Raw genomic sequence first — 20,206 nt, 5'->3', positions numbered from 1 at the left:
GCCCCAGAGCGGACCGAAGAAGAGGTAGGGGCTCGAGCCAAACACAGGGACCGGTCCATCCCGGGGCTCGAGGTAAGCCCGGCAGAAGAAGCTGCTGCGAGAAAAGGTGCGGCGGGTTCGGATTGGAAGCATGCCTCTTCACTAAAAGGTGAGGTAATACCACCAAATCTGTGTATTATTTTTCCTCTTGTACTATACTGTTTTATCTCTTCGCCTTCCTGGATACCCCCGTCGACGAACGCCAGAACTTCCATGACTCCCAACCCGTCCGTGAATTTCCCTACTCCCACCCTTTATCGGCCGCTGTAACCCGTGGATCCAAGTTTCACAACCGCCCGTCGAGGCCGCATTTGAAATACCACCCTATCATATCCAACCCTCCCTATCACCATCCTCCCGGTCCGGCGACAGAAACGCGTCGATCTCGGAGAGCTTCTCCTCGGCCGTCAGCCGTCGCCGGGGCTGATGTGGACGATAACTTGATGAGAAGTCCGTGGCCGAGTCGGTGCGCGTTGAGCGCGTTGCTACCGAGCTAGTCGACGTTCCCAGTGTCCGCCTACTGTGGGTGCTTGTCGCGCTGCTGTTGGTCATGGCGGCGCTGTTGGTGGAGACGGAGGTGAGGGTGGAAGCGGATTTCTCGGGCAAATGCGGTGGGTGGCGGTATCTGCTGTGATTCGTGCGGCTACGGTGACGGCCGCCTGTTGGAGTTGGAATCGGTACCGGCAGAGGGGGCACTGGCGGCGGTGAGGACGACCCCAGCGAGGACGGGGTGCGCCACATCGGTGGCCGGGTCCAGGGTCCGCTGCCGCTGCCGCTGCCGCTGCCGCTGCCGCTGGGGTAACGCGAATGGATGGACTGCGTGATCGGTGGGGTGGGCAGCGGCCGGGCGGGCGCCGGTAAGTTGGGCGACTCTGTCTCAATATGCGCGTCGGGCGAGAGGTCTACAATATCTGGGCATCCGAGCTCGGACATGCTTAGCCTGACGGATGATGTCGGCCGCAGCTCGTCCCAGTAAATACAGTCGCTTGCTGGGTCAGGGAAGGGCTCCAGGGGAGGCGCCACTGGGTATTGCTTCCATTGTGAGGAAATGGTTGTGTGAGACCGTCCTCGAGAGGCCACCGGTATGGGCGGCGGCGGTCGAGTGGGCGGAAGTGGAAGTGAGTGTTCTATGTCGGTGTTTGCGGGGCATAGAATGGATAACTGAGTGGGAGGGCCCCACGACGTCGCAGTATCGTCGTCGATGCCGAATTTCCCTGTCGGCATCGGTTTCTCTCTGTATATCTCCCCCTCGTCCACCCATAACTGGGTACGCACGTCGTTCCAAAAGCATCTGACCTCTGGCGAACCGCGCCTCTCTAGCTTGAATATTTCAGGCTCGGATGCGTCTTTCCAGATGCGCAAGTCGCTCATCTGGTTGTCGAGCTGCTGGAGAGGCAAAGCTGTATTCCTTTGGTTTGGCAAAATATCACTGTCTTTTTTCCTCTCCCGGCCATCTCTGTCGCCCCGAGTCTCTCTGTTCTCCTTGGCCCGTTCCCTATCTCCTTCTTTTTTACTTTTAACCTGCTGGTCCTTGACTTTCAGGTCCTTGTCAGCGATGTCATCCAAACAGCGCGCCAATGGTCTGTTGTTGAAGTAGGATTTGTGCCTGAGCAAGGTCAATGAGTAGTCCTCGACTTGGTAGCCGACCCGGGACGAGGGCAACATCGAGATTGTGGTGCCGAGCGATTGAACTTCTTGGTGCTGCGAGTTTTGCGAATTCTTAGTGGGGATATCGTCGTACTTGTCGTCCTTGTTGCTCATGCGGGTGTTTCCCCGGTCTTTCGTTCCATCCCTAACCTCAACTCTGTCGCTTGCGCCCGATGCCAACCCCGACTTGTTGAACACAGGGCTCTCGAGAGTGCCTGCCGACTTTTCAAAGAGGCTGACAATGGAACGAACCGACCGATCCGATGTTTTTCTTCCAGAAAGCGGTCCTCTTTTGGCGAGATTTGATGAGAAACCTTCCGGAAGCGCAAGTCTCTCGATCTTCCTGTCAAGAATTCGATCCGAATTCAGAGGTGATCCGCTTTCTCGGCAGCCATTCTGAGGCAGGTCGCTCCTTTCCATGTTGGCGATTAATTGCGGAGCTGGTTGAGTGCAAAATGGTTCGTGAATGTGAACATTAAAGGAAGGAGCAGGTCGCTGGCAGGTAGCTCTTTCGCCCCTGCCCTCCACATTTTAGTTATGTCTGATCACATTGACCGGAAAGAGCAACCGAAGATAACCCTACCGCTACACTCGGATTAATATTGGAAGAGGTTTTCCTCTGCTACTTCCTCCTCCTCTTGTTTGGGCTATCTCAAAATTCGACCCATTAAGCTCCTCGTCCGGTGTCAACAACAACACAGTAAACAATATATTTCGCACCTTTTCACCACACTTCACTGCCTGATACATGTATCCGAGCTTCTATTGATGCCATCCTAAATGAATTTATTACCATTGGTTTGCTCAACCTCGGATATTTAACAGTTGAAGCACGAGGTAGCTTTCCAAACTGGGACGACTGTGCTGAGGGTCGAGAGTTCGCTCACAAGAAAGAGGCAATGCAATAAACAGATTTGCAGTTACGATGCGGTTACAATGGTGATGGTGTGTACTTGTGTTCCCGAAATGTTCACATAGGGCTAACTCACACTCCGACAATAGTCTGATAGGTAGTCTCAAGCAAGGCCAACTCTGTCAAAGAGGGACCATGAACGGAAATGCACAAATGGCTTCGATTATGTCTAGCGATAACCACAATATCTGAATTCGAGAACAGCAAGAGGTAACTGACCGTACCAAATATAACTTGGACTCTTACTGCTCCAAGGATCGAAACACCCCGACGAAGGTCGTCACACATAATCCATCCGCTTACTGAATACCTGCACCTTTTCTAGCCTGGCCAGACCACCAACACCCGATGCCCTCACTCCACAAAGCTTGATGTTCCTTTCATCAAGCGGTCTTTAACTGACCAGTCCAAAACTTCAAGTCTTGCTACAACCTTGTCCAGGGTCAAGCGGGGAAGAAAAGGGGGGAGGTGGGGCAACCCCTATCGTTTGTTTACATACAGCCGGTCCTCCCTGTTTTCCCTTCGATAGATCGCCATAAATCGTCTTTCAGAGGTTGCTAACAAAGCCAACAGAACTCTCGTGTTAATGAAGGACTCAATCTCTATGGGCACTTTCTGGCCGGCTGTTCGATTTTCCTCGCGGGGCCCTCATCACCCCCCAAACCAGAACTCGGATTCAGCCGCAGCTCTTCTGACAGCGCAATATCATCCAACAGAGCATTTCAGCTTTGCCAGGCCAGCAAGTTCCTGGCGGCGCCCGAAAGAAGGTGAAGCTACCAAAATCAGCAACGCTTCAGCTCGCCATGGGTCCGAAGACCGTCATGTCGTCAACTTGCGAGTCAACGACCGAACATCTTGCCCTTGTCAAGTTGTCGCGAACCGTCCTGGCTTGAGTTTTGGTTGAGTCTGATGGTGATAAGCCGCCTTGGGTGTGCCTGCAGCGATGACGATGGCTGGGGTGCCAATAACATGCCGATTTTTCAGCCACTCGTAGGTCGGGAGAACAAACAACCGTCCGGGTCTCAGGTCCCTCCGTCGAGTCAGCCCAACAACAATACTGAAGGGATCGACATGGAAACGGAACTCCACCACCAGACAAATCCCCGCCAGCTCGTCGGGGGGGTCCGGTGTGTCGCCCGTCTCAAACGCCGTCGACGAACCCTGGTGGCGAAAAGAACGCGATGGCTGATGAAGCAGTGAAGCAGACAGGGGTAGGCGAGAGAAGCACTAGGCCGAAAGCCACGCCGCGTTTCCTTATCGGGTCGCCGCGTTCCCGCGTGTGGAGTGCAGCCGCTCGTCTTGACCCTGCAGCCTCAGCCACAATAACGACACACCTTGGGCTAGGCCGGGGCTCTGCGGCCGCCTCGTTCTGATTCCTCCCTTGACATTCCCGCTTTTGACCTAGCGTTCGCAATCCAAGTCCCACGCAACGGGGTGGAACTGACGGAGACTGAGACTGGTGCGCGCCCCGGTGCATGCCCGGATGGGTTCTAGCTCCTATGACAAGACCTTCGAGACCTCTCTGATCGCCGCTTCAGTGTAACGCAAAGAAGACCGGCGAGTCTTCATCTTTGACACAAAACAATCTTTCTCTGGAAGAGCATCCGAGAAGGATAACGGGCGATTGGTGTTTTCAGATTCTGCAAGCCTGATCTACCGCTAGGTAGCATTGAACGAGTCACGGCAGCCAGGCACACCCCCTCGCACCCTGCATGCAGTCTCTTGCACCCGTAGGTCGGCGAGGTGGGCCTCAGGAAGGTCCCGGGCAAAAGGTCCCACGGAGATCTTGAACCAGATCATGGGTTTCGATGGATGCGTGTGCGGTGACGAAAAGGGTACCTCCCCACCTCCTCGCGAGTGAGTCCGCCTTGGCTTCCCTCGGCAGGCCAAACCTGTTGCGCTGTCAGGCGCCGACCGAGTCGGGGCGCAGCATCTAGACTCCCCGGTGTTGAAGGAACGGCTTGCTCGTCCCCTCATTCGATGGAACCGAGTTGGGTTGTTGAAGAAAGCCCCCCTTTCCCCCGCCAACTAACATTTAGACTAAAACGGTCATGACTGAACCAATGATTCGACGGCGGGGGACGAGAAAGATAACCGGTCATTGTCAAAATCCACTCGCCCCTTCGGTAAGCCTTCCAGGACCTGATAGGACTTTGTGTCACGAGCTGTCATAGGACAGCTGTGCCTGGCGGTACACCGCATTGTGGTCTTCACCCGAGACAGCGAGACAGGGCAGAATCGTCAGATGTAGGAGATCTGCATAGACAGCGGGCAGGATTGATTGGGCTTGGGGGGATAGCATGTGAGGTGACACCCTGGCTGCACAGAATTTTCTTTTGCCTTCGTTGTTGGCCTGCTGTCAGAAAGAGGCGGACACTTGCCTTGTGATGCGGCCGTGGCCGCCGAGCATGTGCTTGTAAGATGGGAGTGGCAAGTAGTGGATCTGTCTAACCACTTCTATTCGGATATTTGTGAGGAAAACACTGAGATAGGAAGAGATCTAGTCCTGCCAATGCAAGCCAACGAATGTATCATTACAACAAATAAGAGCCAAAGGATGATGCCATGTCTTCCGTAACCAACCCTCCAAGAAATCAACAAATAGGTATCGACAAAGAAAAGAAATCGTAGCTAGGTATCTCTGTAGTCATGACTCGTAACCCATAACCTCTCCTGTAAACGTAATAAACCAAAGGTGGACGATTATTACCCGTAGCCGTAGCCCTCAAACCCACCAACCAGTACAGAACCAAAGAAACAAACACCACCATCACCATCACCATCACCACAACCAGCACTTACTCAATCATCCTCCTCCCCCTCCGCATCCTCCTCCTCCCCACTCCCACCACCAGAAACCACAATCTCCTCCCCCTCCATCTCATCCCCCCCCACCACCACCGGCCCCTTCCCCCCCACCGGCGCCGTAACAACCACATTCCCCCCCGGCCCCCTCCTCAACGGCGCCTTCAACTCCCACTCCCCCTCCCCCCGCGGAATAATAATCGCCACCTCCCTACTACTCGCCCACTCCACCAGCGTGCGGTCCCCCTTCCCCCCAAACACCACCCTACCACCCCCCTCTCCATGGGAACTCGGACTGCCGCGCGCCGCGCGGTCCATATGCTTGGCCACGTGCTCCATGCGGTCGTTCCACGCGCCGTCGCCGCGGAAGGGCGGCGCGGTGCAGTGGGGCACGGGGCAGCGCATGTATTTGGGCAGCTGGCAGCGCGGGCGGATGGAGGTGGCTTGGAGGTGTTTGAGGCGGGTGGTCCATTGGGTGAGGGCGTTTTGGGCGGGGGTGGGTTTGGTGGTGGTGGTGGTGGGGGTGGTGGGGGCGTCTTTGAGTTCCTTGGGGGCGTGCATGCGTTTGAGGTGTTGGGTGAAGAGGTCTTTGCGGTTGAAGATGGCGCCGGTGGGTTGGGAGGGGGTGGGGGTGGTGGTGGTGGAGGAGGGGGTTTGGTCCTGGGTGTCGGCTTTGGCACAGGTGCCTTCGGTGCAGACCCAGTAGTTGAGGAGGAGGTGCTGGGTCGTGACGTGGCGCTTCCATTCGTTCTTGTTGGCGAAGGTCGAGGTGCACCCGGCAAAGTCGAAGACGCAGTTGAAGGGGCGGCGGTGTTCTTTGTTGAGGTGGGCGTCGAGGTCCGACTGCGAGCTGAAGCTGGTCTTTTTGCAGTCCGGACAGCTGAGTCGGGTTTTGTTGCCGGTAGAGAGGGGGCTCGGACGAGGGGGGGCCGCGGCATTGGTGCCTCGGGCGCGTGTTCGTCGGGCGGGCGAGGCGGTAGCGGCGATGGCTATCTTGTCCCCGCGCCGCGCTGGCGTCCGGCCGCTCGTCCTCTGCTTCTTGGTCGGTCGGTAATCCTCGTCGTCGTCGTCGTTGTTTCGGCGCTTGCCTAGGGGTTCGCCTTCTGAGCCCGCCTCCTTATCCAAGGGCGGGTACTGGCTTGGAATCTCCATCTGCCCCTTGGCGATTGATCGCATTGGTTCAAGCTCCGGCCGGTTGCTAGTAAAATCGAGAGCAGCGGTGCTCTGTGACGGCTCCAGATCGTGGCTGACGTGGTTGTCGAAGTAGTTCGGGACAGGGGTAAAGTCAAATTCGGTGATGCCGTTGTCGCTCTCACTGTATTCTAGTTGCTGGGTGGAGTTGACCTCGAAAAGGTTCACGTAGTCGGGTCCCATGCTCGTGAACTGGATGGCGTGGGCGGTCGGCTCTAAGGGCAGGAATCCCTGGAAGGGTGAGAGCAAGTTCGTGTCAGGCGGTGTCATGGGGTAGCCGTCGTGGAACGACTCGGTATCCGGCGGAGGGCTGAGACCGCTACCGGGCGGCGACAGTTCGATTGACGAGAGGGGGCTCGGGCAGCGGACATAGGACGACGATGTCTGCGGGAGGCTGATTGCTGGGCGGAGAGGCGTGTGGCCGGGGGCTCGCCTTTGGAGATCGCCGACAAAGTATCCTGTGTGGTTCTCTTTGATGGATTGGTGAACAGGGGCGGCCCAGGGGTTGCCATAGGAAATCGACGAAGGGGTCTGAAGCTCGGGGTCGATGAACGTTATTCTATTCGAGTCTCCGAGGCCATCTTCAAACCCATTGTAAGGCTGATTCATGAAGGGCAGGTTTTCTTCGGGGAAGGCAGCTCCCCCGAGAACGTAGGGGTTAACCATGGCGGGAGCGGAAGGCTTTTCAACCTTGTGCCTGGAACGGTAACGGACGAGATGGGTGTCCTCTGGACGGTAACGTTGGTTTAGAGACGCGAGGAGTAATGGAGGTGGGAAATGAGGAAATGAGTGTTTGTGAGTGGTGATGCTAAAGCACTTTCCGGTTTGAGAGCAGCAGGGGACAATAATGCGGCAGTGGTAGGATATATGTATGGTCGAGGTACGGGGGGGGACCAAGGGGTGGTCATGGGCTTGCCCTCGACTCGACGGAGAGCGAAGCGGGTCTGCCACATGGAAAGCGGGAAGGCGCAGTTTCGAAAGGAAAGATGGACATTTGGGCACGGTTTGTTGCTTGTCAACGGACGGAAAGCATACTGTGTACGTGTACGTATGTACATACGGACGAGATGGAGGGGCCATGGGTGCGGACCTCCTCCTCCAGGGGGCGTCATCTCTTCCGGCGGTCCAGGGGTGGAGGGGGGGGGGGGGGGGGGGGGTCTCCCCGGTCTCAGTGGCAGCTCAGTTTCCCCCCGATTGTTGCGGAGGGGAGTGTGTTCTCAAGTGAGCAGAGCCGCATCTGTATCTTCCCCGCAGTCTAACAACGGCAAGTGACAAAAGTACGTACTCAGGGTTGACAAGCGCAGCGCCCGCGGGGGCTGAGCAAGGCCGTCTTGGCTTTCGCGAGTTGGCTTGCAGCTGCACGCACTTCCGTCTCCTGCACCCCTGAGAGCCGGTGTTGGCGTCAACGTGTGGATCGTCCATATGGCTGTGCCGCACGAGCGCAGTTAAGGGCAGCCAACAGCTGATCAGAAGGGACACGACGGGAATCCGTGGACCGTCCTGAAGACCCGCCGTCTTGTTTCCGAATCTTCCACAGGTTAGGTTATCCTTGGGACGGAAGGGGGGCATTGTCCGCGGCCCACGGGAAGGTATTCGACGTGGAAGACGGTGAAGTCTGAATATCTGTACATCTGTATGTACCTACATACACAAGCCACGCTCCGAGTGGAGAGGGGAGGGCCTGGCCTTTCAACGATAGACCAACCAGAGTAGCAGATTGGCAGCTAGGAGTGAGTATCAACGCCTTTGCGGCTCTTCTATGTACCTTAGGTAGGGACTGTGTCGACGTGGGAATTAAGTCGGGTAGGAAGGTTGTTTGTTGGCAATGCGGCAGCGAGGCAACTCAATCGGCGGTGGAACCTTGGCTCAGTGTCCTTCTCATCGGGCCTCGCACAAACCGAGATTGAATGATGGATTAGAAATGTGGTTTGTGTCAGAACAGCCCCCAACCTCTCTCGGCCATGGGCGCGTAAATGCATGGTCAGAATAGGACAGAAACGCCACTCAGAGTTTAATCCGAATTACAAGGCGCGCCGCATCAATATGATTCTCAATTTCGTTGTTTGTTTGGCGCACTCGAACGGGCATCTTTCCACAATAGGTTTCTATCCCCGTTGGTGGTACAGAGGCGTGGAATGTAATTGTCGAGTGATGATGATGATGATGATGAAATCGAAAGAGGAAAGAAAAGATAACGGACAGGTCTGGCACAGTCACCGTTTCTTGGTGGGTCGCGGCGCGCTAGCTGGTTAGCGGCACCCAACGTGAAAGGCATCCAAAAATGATGGAGGCATTCAGAGACCTTTCTTGGCAATGGTCGCCTGAAAAAAAGATGGTCCCTGTAGCCCCATAATCAACCCCACCTGTATCCTTGCTTGCCGCGACCCTGCGGGGCTTTCCGTTGCGAACGAGGACCGCTTTTTGGACCGCTTTTTGGGCCGCTTTTAGGGTCGCGTTGAGCGCCACAGTTTGAGGCCTACAGCCCTGTGAGCCTGCGAAAGATTTCGCGTGCTGATTCGGACATTGAGGTGGCTCGAGGGTGGGTTCCTTCCCGTCGAGATTGGCGAGACACTGATGATGAGAAACTCAGACAACTTCGGGTCTGTTGCATTTGTGGCTACAGTGGGAGAACGAGACGGGAGAATACTACCTGGGTAGGTAGAATACTAATTTGATTGGAGGAGAGCGACCAAAAGTACGAAGTACGAAGTACGGTGGATTGTCGTCGTCGGCAGATCTCTTGACTGCAACTTTGACACTTTCGGTAATTTGCTTGCATCGATCGTGGTGGTGTGCAGTTTCTGCCGGGTGGTTTGCAGCTGCCGCCGTCGTTGCAACCAAATCGATCATTTCTCGGTCGCCGTGCATGGTTCGGTAACGCAAACATCCGTTCGACCACTTTCCACGTCCGTCTCGAACTGTGCCGTGGCACGTCACCAGGCGCCAGGCGAGGGGTAATCATTGTTGCCCAGCCAAGGTGTGGATGGTGTGGATGTGTGTCCGTCTATCATGTGCGTCTAATTATGTCTACACACTAACTACACCAACTACACTAACTACCTAGGTAGGTATGTACACAGTAACGGATTGCGCGGTTAGGCATGCCAATCTCGAAACCCCCAAATCTGCAATCGAGTCCGAATTGAGAGCCGCCACCATCATCATCGGGCACCCGGCATTGCACCCACCCAAGCCATCCCAGCCCTCTGGCTCTGCCCTCCCATTATTCGGCCCCTTGTCGCCCAATGCGGTACCATGCCGACGCCTCTGTACGACCTTCTGGTCCAGCACCGGATGAAGCCCTCCCTGCCGCCGCCAACACCACACCAACCTTGGAACGAAAGGGAAAACTGGAGGACAACACACAGGGAAGGGGCTCTAATTTCTCGTGCAGCTTCCCATCTCCCTCAGATCCCGTCGCCTCACTCTCATCTGATGAGACTGATTCGTGAGAAGCCGCATACAAGCCCCTTCTCTCCCGATCCGTTCCCATCTCCCGTCTGCGCCGCCTCAAAGCTGCATTACCACGTCGACCTCGTCTCGTCTCTGCGCATCAGCGATCGGCTAGCGTGTGGCGTTATTAAAGCCCGACTGATCCAGTGAACCAATGAACTTGCGGGTTGAAGCCCGAACCAGAAAACGTTCCTTTCCGTGGCTATTGTAGCCGCCAGACAAGCAGCCGTGCGGCAAGCAAGCCTGCCGTTTCCCAGGACCACGGTACTGTGTATAGGTGGCTCAAGACAAGGCCCTGAGCTGAGCCCAAGAGGCGCAACAAGCCGCCACAATTGCTGAATCTGCTCAGGCATTTTCCCGTGTGACCTTGTGTCACCACCACGAGAGCACTTCGCCAAGGGCCACGACAACTCGCCGCTGGCCCTCCTCCCCTCACTGTGTTTTTGGAAGTTGGATGTGACTTTTGGAAGTTGGAATGGGCTCGAGAACTGTGTCATCAGCGTTGCTACCTCGACTCTGGCAGCCCCGTCCTCCCGCATCATCAGCTACCGTATCAATGTGTGTAAAAGTTGGTTGAGTCTAATTAACTCTCGGGGAGCCCGAGCGACAGTGATCATATCCTCATCTCGGCTGAGTGTAAGAATGCGCTCCATGCAGCCCCCAATCCAGGAGACGTGCATAGAGAGGCCGAAACATGCAACCTATCTCGTCCACGCGCCTGGCGTCGTCCATATTTGACGATGCCCCGCCTTGAACAGGGCCGGCTGTTCGCCGGCCACGCCGACTAGCGTATGCCGGCACCATCCCAGCGGCATCTCCTGAAACACTGCGCCGCTTTGGGGGCATTCGACTACACTAGCAACGTTGCCCCCCTTAGTGATCAAGGAAAGAGCGAGCCAAAATAACCTATACACACACACACGCTTGCGATCTCGTGCCTGAAGTAGCTCTTTTGTCCGAGACATGAATCCTCCCCCCCAAGCCACGCGGCTACTTGGCCAATCCCCCGCCCGTGATCGATGCGCCAGGGGTAAAAGAAAACAAACAACATCCCGGCCGAACACATACACCGGAGAAGAAACAATAGAACATTCCTCCGGCTTTACGTACATGCTTCAGGAGAGACAGAACCGGCCCATTCCCCCGACCAGAGACACACGCAGACACGAGACAGGCAGGCAAACGCCTCCAAGACATGTCTCACGAAATAATTGGTCCCTCCACCCCCCCCCTCCGCTGTCCTCCGCATGCCATGCCCACCATCCCACCATCTCATCGCACCCGCTGTGGCGCCTCCGTTACCCTTCGCCGTCGTTGCCGCCGTGCCTTGACCTTTTCAACATTCCCCTCAGCCATCTTTTGCCCTCAATTGCTCGTTGGCCTTGTCAACATTCCCTGTCGAGCAGGGAGGAGGTTGCGCGGCTAGGATCTGGGGGAGTTCCCAGTGAGAGCGTCACACCGTGGATTCCACTTGACCTGCCCGACTCGGGGCGGCTTCAAAGCCCCGAGCGCGGTCCGCAAACAAGAACCGCAACGACGGTTGGCAATCATGCCATTGTCGACTTATTCGACAAGGAGGGGCTTCGACGTGATAGTTCCACGATATTTCCTCAACAGCGGAGTGGCCGTATAAGTTCCTTGCTGGGCGGTGGTGGGCAAGAGAGCTGGCAACAATCTGCAAACTGACGCTTGTCCTCCTTAACGATGTTCGCGCATTCCAGAAGTCCAAGTGCTAGAAGCACCAGATTTCGCAGGGCAACGCGCGAGTTCGATACACCTTTGTCGATTTCTTCCTCGCCATCCGCTACTACGAGGGATGTGGGAATGCGAGGGCGTTGGCCACCACCCACCGCGAGAGGCCGACCTGTGCCTACCCTATGTCTTTGTCCATCCAAAGTCTTGCTGTCCATCTCAAGGCTTACTGTCTATCCATCCAAAGCCTTCATGTCCGTCCCAAGCGTTGCTGTCCGTCCCAAGGTTGCTCTCCGTCCCAAAGCCTGCTGTCCATCCCAGGTTGTTATTCATCTGTTGTATATCTATACCATCGCGCCTAACTCAAACCAGACCGTGCCAATAGTATGAAGCTTCTGTTGTGGATGAGGCTGTTACAGCCGTAACTGCAATTCCGGCAATAAGAATGTAGCTAATATTATTCTTGCTATTGAGCGCATTTTTACACGTTGATAACATCGCCGAGGAACCCGAGACTCCTACGGAGAGGACGGTGAAGGTCGATTACATCGCTGAGGAACCCGAAGCTCCCTTGGAGTCGAGGGTGAAGGCTGATCGGGGATGAAGGGGAGGGTCCTTTCAAAAGCCAGGAACGCCAACCCGCCGAGAGCGAGGATGTTTAGCACACCCCCTTTCCAATTTCCTCCCCAGCTCGAACTTCTAGATATCCTGTGCGCTGGGGATGGCAGCAGTGGTTGTAAGGCCGAGATCCCAACAATCTTCCCACAGCAACATCGCCAGCTCAAGCGGCATCTTGCCAAGGAACTATTGTTGTCACTTGCCGATTTTCAATGAGTATGTATTTCTCCAAGGGGTGGAAATGTAGGGAGATCACATCCATGGATGAAGCGATTATGTTCGTCGAGGAAGCGAGCTTATGGCGCCGCAGGTGGGTATGGCTGGTGATTGGAAGAGTCTGCCTTTTTTCCAGGGCCAGGTGAGTTTGCGCAGCTGGGGAAGTTGGTAGCAGGTGGGATCCGCGCTGAGATGAGTGAGTAGCCGTAGTCTTAGCCTAGCGGCTGTCTATATGGAGGCCTTCGAGGTTGGTAATAGCGGACCCGTATGCTGAATTAAGACCTCGTTGCTGATCTCAAACCTGTAACTAGACCTAAACCCCTGTGTTGAACCGACCTTTCCTTTTTCCTTCAACTCTAGCCCGTTACCCTCCGGGGCTAGCTCCTCCAAGACGCATCTCATTGTGCTAACCTCTTCATGGAACTGGTGGATAGTGAGTTCTTAATGTTCGTTCGCAACGAGGAGCGCCTTGAGGTAGAGCGGCGTATGGTTGAAGCGCGCAGGGAGATGCGCCCCGAGGTGGACGCCGAGGTAGAACGGCGTCTGGCTGAATACCGCCGCAGGTCAAGTAGCATTCCGCGAAGGTGTGACTCCTAATGGGTATGGACGGGGTGGCAAATAACGACAGAAGACAGAGCTTATGGGCAGGGCAAAACATGTTTCTGTCCGATAGCCCTGGTATACACCACTACACCAAAGGTGTTCGACTTCCTAGCAGAAGAACGAAGAACGAAGTCCAGCTTCCCCGGCGGCTCACCCCCTTTGCCCAGCGAATGCGCGAGGCGTTCACGCGGCTACTTCTCATCCACGATATCGATGTCCAGTGAGCTAGGAAGGGTGCGGAAACTTGGTCTGGAGATAGATATCACTAAGCAACAAGTCCGATCCAATCGACATTGACGATGAACCAGGAGATAGATGTCACTGAGTAGCAACAAGTCCGGTCCAATCGATGTTGACGACGACAAGATAATTAGCAGCCTCAAGGGGATCCAATCCAGTTTGCGTTGTCTTCTATCCGCACTCCATGATATTTTCCCACCTATGCTAAAGAAAAGCCCCGAGAAAGGAATATTACAAAACCGTTATCCAAATCACTCTCAAAACCGTCTAAACCCGTAGTATGCTATCCAAAATAACCACAAACTCCCTGGGGTATCTCATCAGGTCATCAAGTCATCAACCCGTCCTTCCCTACGCCCTGAGCCGGGTTTGGGACATCCGCCTCGCCCATGTCCTCCTCCTCAGCAAAAGTCTCGCACTTGTCACAAAAAGCATGGTTGCACCCGTCGTTTATGCATGAGTCGGTCGTTCTCATCTTCCAGTAATCACCGCAGCGACACTGACGTGTGGGCCGGGTTAGGAACTAGCCTTGATACTATTTTCGGGGGACGGCAAGTTAGGGGAGGGGGGAGGTGGGGGACATACACAGAACCAAAACCACACCTTGCCATTGCCATCCTTGAACCGCTTCCCCCTCGGCAGACTGTCATCGGTACCGCCATGGACCCGCTTGCGAGACTTGCCCGCCCGAGAAGCCGAAAGTCCCGCGCGTTTACTCTTGGTCGGCGAACTAGCCGGCGTGTCGAGGGGATCGGTATCGATATGTTTCCAATTGTTGATATCCGCTTTGGGCAAGCCATTCTTGCCGTTAAAATGGTCGTCGATGTGGTCAAACCGCTCGCTGTGCGCAGGACCCCCCTTGCCGGTCGGCTCGATCGTCTTTTGGCAGAAGCCGCACCAAAAGCGCGACTCAAAGTTGCGGCCCAAGCGACAGTCGCTAAGTTTCTTGTCGAGCATGGCTTGGCCGTACATGCCGTGGTCTTTTTCGAGATGGGACTTGAGGGATTCCCGGCGATGGCAAACCTTGCCGCATTCTTGTTGATCCGGGCGGTCGGCCGTCTGCTCGGCGCAGCGCCAGATCTCGAGCTGGAAGTGTTGGCTGTTTTCGTGTCGTTTCCAGTCGTTTTTGCTACCGAACTTCTTGCAACACTTGGCAAACGTGCAAGCGTAGGGTTTTGCGTGGCGCTTCATATGTTTCCTAATAGAACATGAGAGAGTAACGGTTAATGTCTGGCTTGGAAAAAAGAAGATGGCGTGACATACCTGAGCTCAGAAGGCCGAGTAAAAGTCTTTTGGCATTCGTTGCACTTGTTGATGCGGCCGGTCTCGCTCGCCGTCGAGGAGGCGATCGCTGGCTTTTGATCCTTGATATTGGCCTCCTCCACCGCCGAGTATCCGAGTTTCTTCAGCATCTCGTCGAGCTTGCCCTTGTTGATTAATGACTGAAGAACAGCGCTCATCTCGTCGTCGTCAAGCTCAGTGGGCCGGGGTGTGTCTGCGCCCAACTGCACCTGGGACGGAGACAGTTTGATTTGAACCTCATCCTCCTCATCGTATTGAGCGCCGGCGTCTCGGGGGATGTTGGTTTCAAAGTCTGTTGTGCCGCATGGCGGCTCGTCTCCCTCCGACTCGGTGTCATGTTGGCCATCCTCGGAGGCGGACTCCTCGGTAGGGTTATCCACGTCCATTTCCTCCGGCGCAGTGTATTCGACTCGCCCTGCCTCTAACTGAGCGTCTTCCTGCAAGATGCCCTGTGTGTTGCCCGTCTCGAGTCGAACCGCTCCCACGGGTGATGATGTCTGAGCATCAAACCGCTCGAAGAACCGGCTATGACTTAGGGCATAAGGAGAAACATACGTTGGCTGATTAGGCCCCGCAGAATCCTGGCTTGAATAATGAGGCTCTACGGCGCTCGAGGAGGCGCCAGCTCTTTCCTGCAGAGAAAGGGGCCTAGAATACGCCATGTTGCTTGCTTGGGCCAGCCCGGGGTGTCCATTGATGAGGCTGGCAGGTGCGACGTGGCCCTGGTCTATCTCCCCCCACGACGGCTGTGAGGTTGAATCCGGGCTCGGGACCATGGGTGCTTCCGAAACGGCGGTTTCCGGTGGCCCAAGAGTTGCAAGATGCGGTGACAGAATCCTGCAGAACATCCGCGTCAGTATCGGTGTCGTGTCCAAGATGCGGTGCTTGACATACCGATACGTAAATTGTCTCAAATTGACCTTCTCCAAGCCGTGTTTTCTCTTCAGGTGCTGCCGGAAATTATCTGGCCTAGGCCAGTCCTTGGGTTTATCTCTACATTGATCCACATTGCAGCGATAGATTGGCTCGTCTCTTGTGGCGACCTTGTGAACGGACTTCAAATGTCGATCAAGGTCATTCTTGGTAGCAAATCCCTCGTTCATCTTTGTACATCCTGAAAAGCGACACTTGAAAGGCCTAGTGTGTCTGGCTTGGTGTTTCCTGGTCATTCCAAGTCAGCGCAAGACCTGGACCCGCAGGTCGCTAGAACTTACTTCAGCTCCGAAGGTGTTTTCACAGGCTCTTCGCACTCTGGGCAGATGAGGCCCTTGCCGTTTGACGTTCCCGGTATCGGCCTTGGGCCCCGGGCTTCCCGTTTTTGAGCATCCCCTTTCAATGAAACATCGTCTTGGCCCATAGCCTGAAGACGGGCAATAACGATCGGATCCAATTCACCATAGACGGACGGATTGCCCACGCTCTGCCTGGCATTGCTCCCATACCCGGAATCTGTCAAAATCCCCCCGATGCTCTGGCTGACAGTGTCGGCCTCCGAAGGCGGAACGCTTCGGTGGCCGGCGAAGCTCGGAAGCCCCTGGTTGAACTGTACCCCAACGGATGGACTCGGCGCGGTCATTTGGATGGGATTCCACGGCCCTCGGTCGAACATGAACTGGTTGATGGGATCCAGCCCCTGGTTTTGCGAAAAGCTGTGTTGGCCCTGGGCAGATAGGGATGATGCGTATTGGGCGAAGGGGAGTACGCTGGCGTCTGCCGGCCGCCCAGGGCTCGGCATCGTGATCGAATCGGGAGATGCAAAGATGTCAAGGTTGAACGGCTGAGAAAAGGGAAGGGATCAGAACATCATCTCACGATGGGGTTACATGGGTATCATACCGAGCATTGCTCCTGTTGCGAGAACCGGGGGTGATTCTGCGCCATGATGGAGGTGTCGCCGGTCACGTTGTGTGGGTTGTGATGTTGTTGCTGCTGTCCCTGCGTCAGCGTCCCAGGCCGCGGAGGGACTGGGGGCTGCAAGTTCGCACGGTTCTTGGCAGGTGGCGGCGGACCTACTATGTAGGCCCGGATTATCGGACTGGAGGGCTCGAAGAACGATTACCGTTTCGGGAGTCGGGAAGGGAGGAGAGCGAGATAAACGTCACAGGCAACGCAAATAAAACGACCCAGATGCGCTTCACAGAAATTGCGGTGGACAGACGGATGGACGCCTTGCCACGAGTCGACCGGACATGTCCGGCGAAGTGCGGGAATGGTGCGCGGACTAATTTGTGCCCCCAGGTCTTAATCGTATCTCAATAACTAGCAACTGTAAAGCGCTCACAAAATGTGCGAAATAGCAAGGTCCTTGGTGGTTTCTCGACGATGACGACAGGTAAAACCGATAAATTTTGCAGATTTGAGGTGAGGATGATGGAGGGGAAAGAGGGCGGTAACAGCCATGAAAGGAACCGATGGAAAGAGGCGCAAGATCACTCCCTCCCCTCCTTCAGATGTACGACCAAAGTAACGAGAACCAGTGGTCAGGCAGCCTTACTCGCACTTTCTGCCTGCAATTCAGTGACAATTCGAGCCAATGGCAGCTCTTTTTTTGGCTTCTCGGTCAAGGCGAGGAGAATGCTTGGGATCACGTGGCTTGGTGGGCGGGGCTATGGGCTTGCAGCTCAAGTTTCGGTTTCTTCGCTCAGTGGCAGCCAATCTCGGGAAGCCACAGCAACAACATTTTCCACTTGGTTGTTACACGGGCACAGCACAGGCATGGATATCAAACTGGCGTCGTCTTGGGCAGACATGCGTAAGAACCGCAACTACGTTAGGTATCTAAGCCAAGCTGATACGACCATGATGTATTTATTTATTTATTTTACCTACATGATACCTACGGACATTTATTTTATCTCATCGTCGATCTGTCGGCCCTAGGGTTTTTTTTAAATTTATTTATCGAGGAGGAAGCAAGGTACTTCATGCAGAACGACTTCAACGAAAACATCTTGATCCTCAATAATTAGGTTCCCTTCTCTTTTCTATCTCTTTTCTTTTCTCTCCGAAACCCCACCCCCCGTCCTCCCCCCGCCCGGCCGCCTTACTTTCTTTTTATTTCCCTCTATTAAATCTAGACTTTCCATAACGTCAAGTTCTACCATTGGGTATCGAGAGACAGCGCGGCCGTGGTGATCCTGCATACAGAATGGCGTGAGCATGTTCTACGCGGGACTACACGATTATTCCCGTTCGGCCCTTCGCGGAAGTGCCCCAGCCTGCAAAACCGCCGTCTGCCGGAGCAACCTGTCATCAGCCGCAGCGGGTTCCAATGTTTCCGAGGTTCACCCTGCACCTTGGTGGTCGTCGAAACCCCGGGATTGGATCGGACTCTATGCAAGAACTTCGATTCAACCAGCAGTCGGCCCAAGAACTGCATGTTTGCTCAAGCCACAGCCCATCGTGCATGGAGCGGGTCATATCTCGACTGCAGTCCAGATTCTCGAAGGTGATGATCCCAGTTAACTTGCAGATTCAGATCGGCCCGTGCCACGGCCGCGGAACACAAACTACCTTTCCTCTCGCCATAATCCGCCGAATCGGGCTCTGGGTGCTCCCGGCTCGCTTGCAAAACGCCCGCGGAAGCGGGCCGAGGGAAGTCCTTGAGCTCTTTGCTCCCTCCCACTTACATGGCGGGGGATTTAGTCTACTCGCCCGTTCCATGGCCAAGTCATGTACTCAATAGCTTGCTTTGATATTTCTCTAACCACAAACTGTGTAGCTTTCGGCGTTTGAGGACCTAGATCGGACTTGAACTTGACGACCACACATTTCTTTGTATCTCGGTCCACAGTAGCGTTTGTGGACAGCCAATCTCCCCGTGCTCAAGGCCAGAGCCCATGCGTTCCATCACCCCCTCCGTGCAGCTTGCCTTGAGCTGCAGGATGATGCGCCGTGTCCGAATTGGTTTTGGTCAGCTCTGCAGACAGCTGGCCGTCGCCATTGACGCCATACATGAGACCCAGCTCAATCCAAGCACGAATGATATTCGCCCCATCCTGTAACAGCGAGTGATCTATCACCTCCGGCCTGGTGACAGTGCTCTGTGACGCCCCGCCATCACAGCATCCGGCTTCTCATTGTAGACCGTCTCACATGCGGCGCTTTCCGTCCCCACCCACGCTCGCCACGGTCTTTCGGCGCCGGTCATGCAAGACTCGGCAGGAGCGTGTGATGCTCACCCATGAGCGGAAACAAAAGCAACGCCTGTGGCTTTGAGCAAGATATGGCCGACATCACCCAGGGCCAACAGGGGAACTCCCGGGCACATATAAGGCGCTCATCCGGGCGGTCTACAAGTCATACTACACAAAACACTCACCATTCCAGCATCAACCCTAGCCGCCGTATTAACAACCACTGACTTACATCTGGCTGCTATCCAAGTCCACCAGCCACATTATCACCAGTCAAGAACCGACGCAAGCAAACCTCTTCCTGCCAACACCGCCAACACTCAACTCCCTAGGTGAGCCTGGCAGCCGACAAGAACACACACACACACCACCTCCTCGATTATCCAGCAAAACAAAAAAGCAACCACCATGTGCGCCTACGAGGAATATATCTTTACTTGCAGTCACTCGAAGTATGGCCTCATACGCCGCTGCCATCGCGCCCGCAACCACCCGACCCGCCACTGCGATTATGTGAAGACGCTCGAGAAGATCTGGAATCAGGGCAGGCCGTGCGATGACTGTCAGGCCGCGTGGGCGGCATACTATCAGAGCCAGGCGCAGGGTCAGGGTCAGGGTCAGGGTCAGGGGCAGTAGTCTGTGATGGCTTTTGGTCCTTGGACTTTTTGTTCTGGGTTGGGGGTGATGTCCCTTGCGGGCCGGCGTGGTGGGTAACGAATGGGGAGGGAAAGGATTCCGTTGACGGAATGATATGATATCCTCGCAGGGGACAGGAGGAGGAGGTATCCAGCTCTCGTATCAGGGCGTTGGATCAAATGGCGTCAAAAGCTTAATTTTCTCATGAGCAGGTCTGGTGATGGGCTTTGTTCAGCGGATTCTGGGAAGTGGTCTTAGGTTTTCTCTAAGGTTGGTGGATGGCGGGCGTGGATGGTGGACGGCTGGCTGTCCTGGCATGGTGCGATAATATAGCTTAGGGAAGCGTACTTACCTTACATTGCATTGTACACTTCCACCCGACTTTCCTCATCTTGTTTGCTCCTAAGTTATGTGGGTTGGTTTCAAGTTTATTTGCGTAATTCCGAATCCCCTCGCCGACGCTTCTCTTCGGTCCTATTGCTTCTGATTACTTCACCACACACAAACCTATGCCACGGGCAAAACTTAGGCTATCCTCATAAGTATGTTGATAACCCAACCGTTTGTGTATATCGCGTACTCAACATTTCTTTTCTCGGCAGGGGGGTTTATAGCCGAATCATTTGGTGTCGCGTCACATACACAGGGGTGTTGTGCCGCCTTAGACACGCTGCGACACCATCCCGTGCAACTCAACGGGTACCTTACATCAAAG

The 20,206-nt window shown here is 55.1% G+C and overlaps 5 protein-coding genes across 5 annotated transcripts; 2 read left to right on the top strand and 3 right to left on the bottom strand.

Moving 5' to 3' along the window:
• Positions 1 to 337: 337 nt before the first annotated feature.
• On the bottom strand, positions 338 to 2,363 carry F5144DRAFT_25177 (uncharacterized protein). Its single transcript, XM_066783453.1, has one exon. The coding sequence runs from the start codon at positions 2,104 to 2,106 to the stop codon at positions 367 to 369; it is 1,740 nt and encodes a 579-aa protein (XP_066648153.1). The 5' UTR covers positions 2,107 to 2,363; the 3' UTR covers positions 338 to 366.
• Positions 2,364 to 5,401: 3,038 nt separating this feature from the next.
• On the bottom strand, positions 5,402 to 7,261 carry F5144DRAFT_597364 (uncharacterized protein; the record flags this gene model as incomplete). Its single annotated transcript, XM_066790871.1, has 1 exon — positions 5,402 to 7,261. The coding sequence occupies one exon, from the start codon at positions 7,259 to 7,261 to the stop codon at positions 5,402 to 5,404; it is 1,860 nt and encodes a 619-aa protein (XP_066648152.1).
• Positions 7,262 to 10,919: 3,658 nt separating this feature from the next.
• Positions 10,920 to 12,225, top strand: F5144DRAFT_554410 (uncharacterized protein). Its single transcript, XM_066787848.1, has one exon. It carries the CDS (start codon positions 11,012 to 11,014, stop codon positions 11,732 to 11,734), a length of 723 nt encoding a protein of 240 aa, XP_066648151.1. The 5' UTR covers positions 10,920 to 11,011; the 3' UTR covers positions 11,735 to 12,225.
• A 1,520-nt stretch (positions 12,226 to 13,745) lies between these two features.
• Positions 13,746 to 16,600, bottom strand: F5144DRAFT_588478 (uncharacterized protein; the record flags this gene model as incomplete). Its single annotated transcript, XM_066789936.1, has 6 exons — positions 13,746 to 13,916; positions 14,003 to 14,615; positions 14,681 to 15,244; positions 15,275 to 15,628; positions 15,934 to 16,496; positions 16,556 to 16,600. 6 exons carry the CDS (start codon positions 16,598 to 16,600, stop codon positions 13,746 to 13,748), a joined length of 2,310 nt encoding a protein of 769 aa, XP_066648150.1.
• Positions 16,601 to 16,771: 171 nt separating this feature from the next.
• Positions 16,772 to 17,795, top strand: F5144DRAFT_25003 (uncharacterized protein). The gene has a single exon (XM_066783441.1). It carries the CDS (start codon positions 17,042 to 17,044, stop codon positions 17,597 to 17,599), a length of 558 nt encoding a protein of 185 aa, XP_066648149.1. The 5' UTR covers positions 16,772 to 17,041; the 3' UTR covers positions 17,600 to 17,795.
• Positions 17,796 to 20,206: the final 2,411 nt, after the last annotated feature.

This window comes from Chaetomium tenue (assembly GCF_020726465.1).
Source record: "Chaetomium tenue strain MPI-SDFR-AT-0079 chromosome Unknown F5144scaffold_1, whole genome shotgun sequence".
Taxonomy (NCBI): domain Eukaryota; kingdom Fungi; phylum Ascomycota; class Sordariomycetes; order Sordariales; family Chaetomiaceae; genus Chaetomium; species Chaetomium tenue.
Note: the sequence above shows the minus strand (reverse complement) of the source record. Positions and strands in the feature narration are given on the sequence as shown.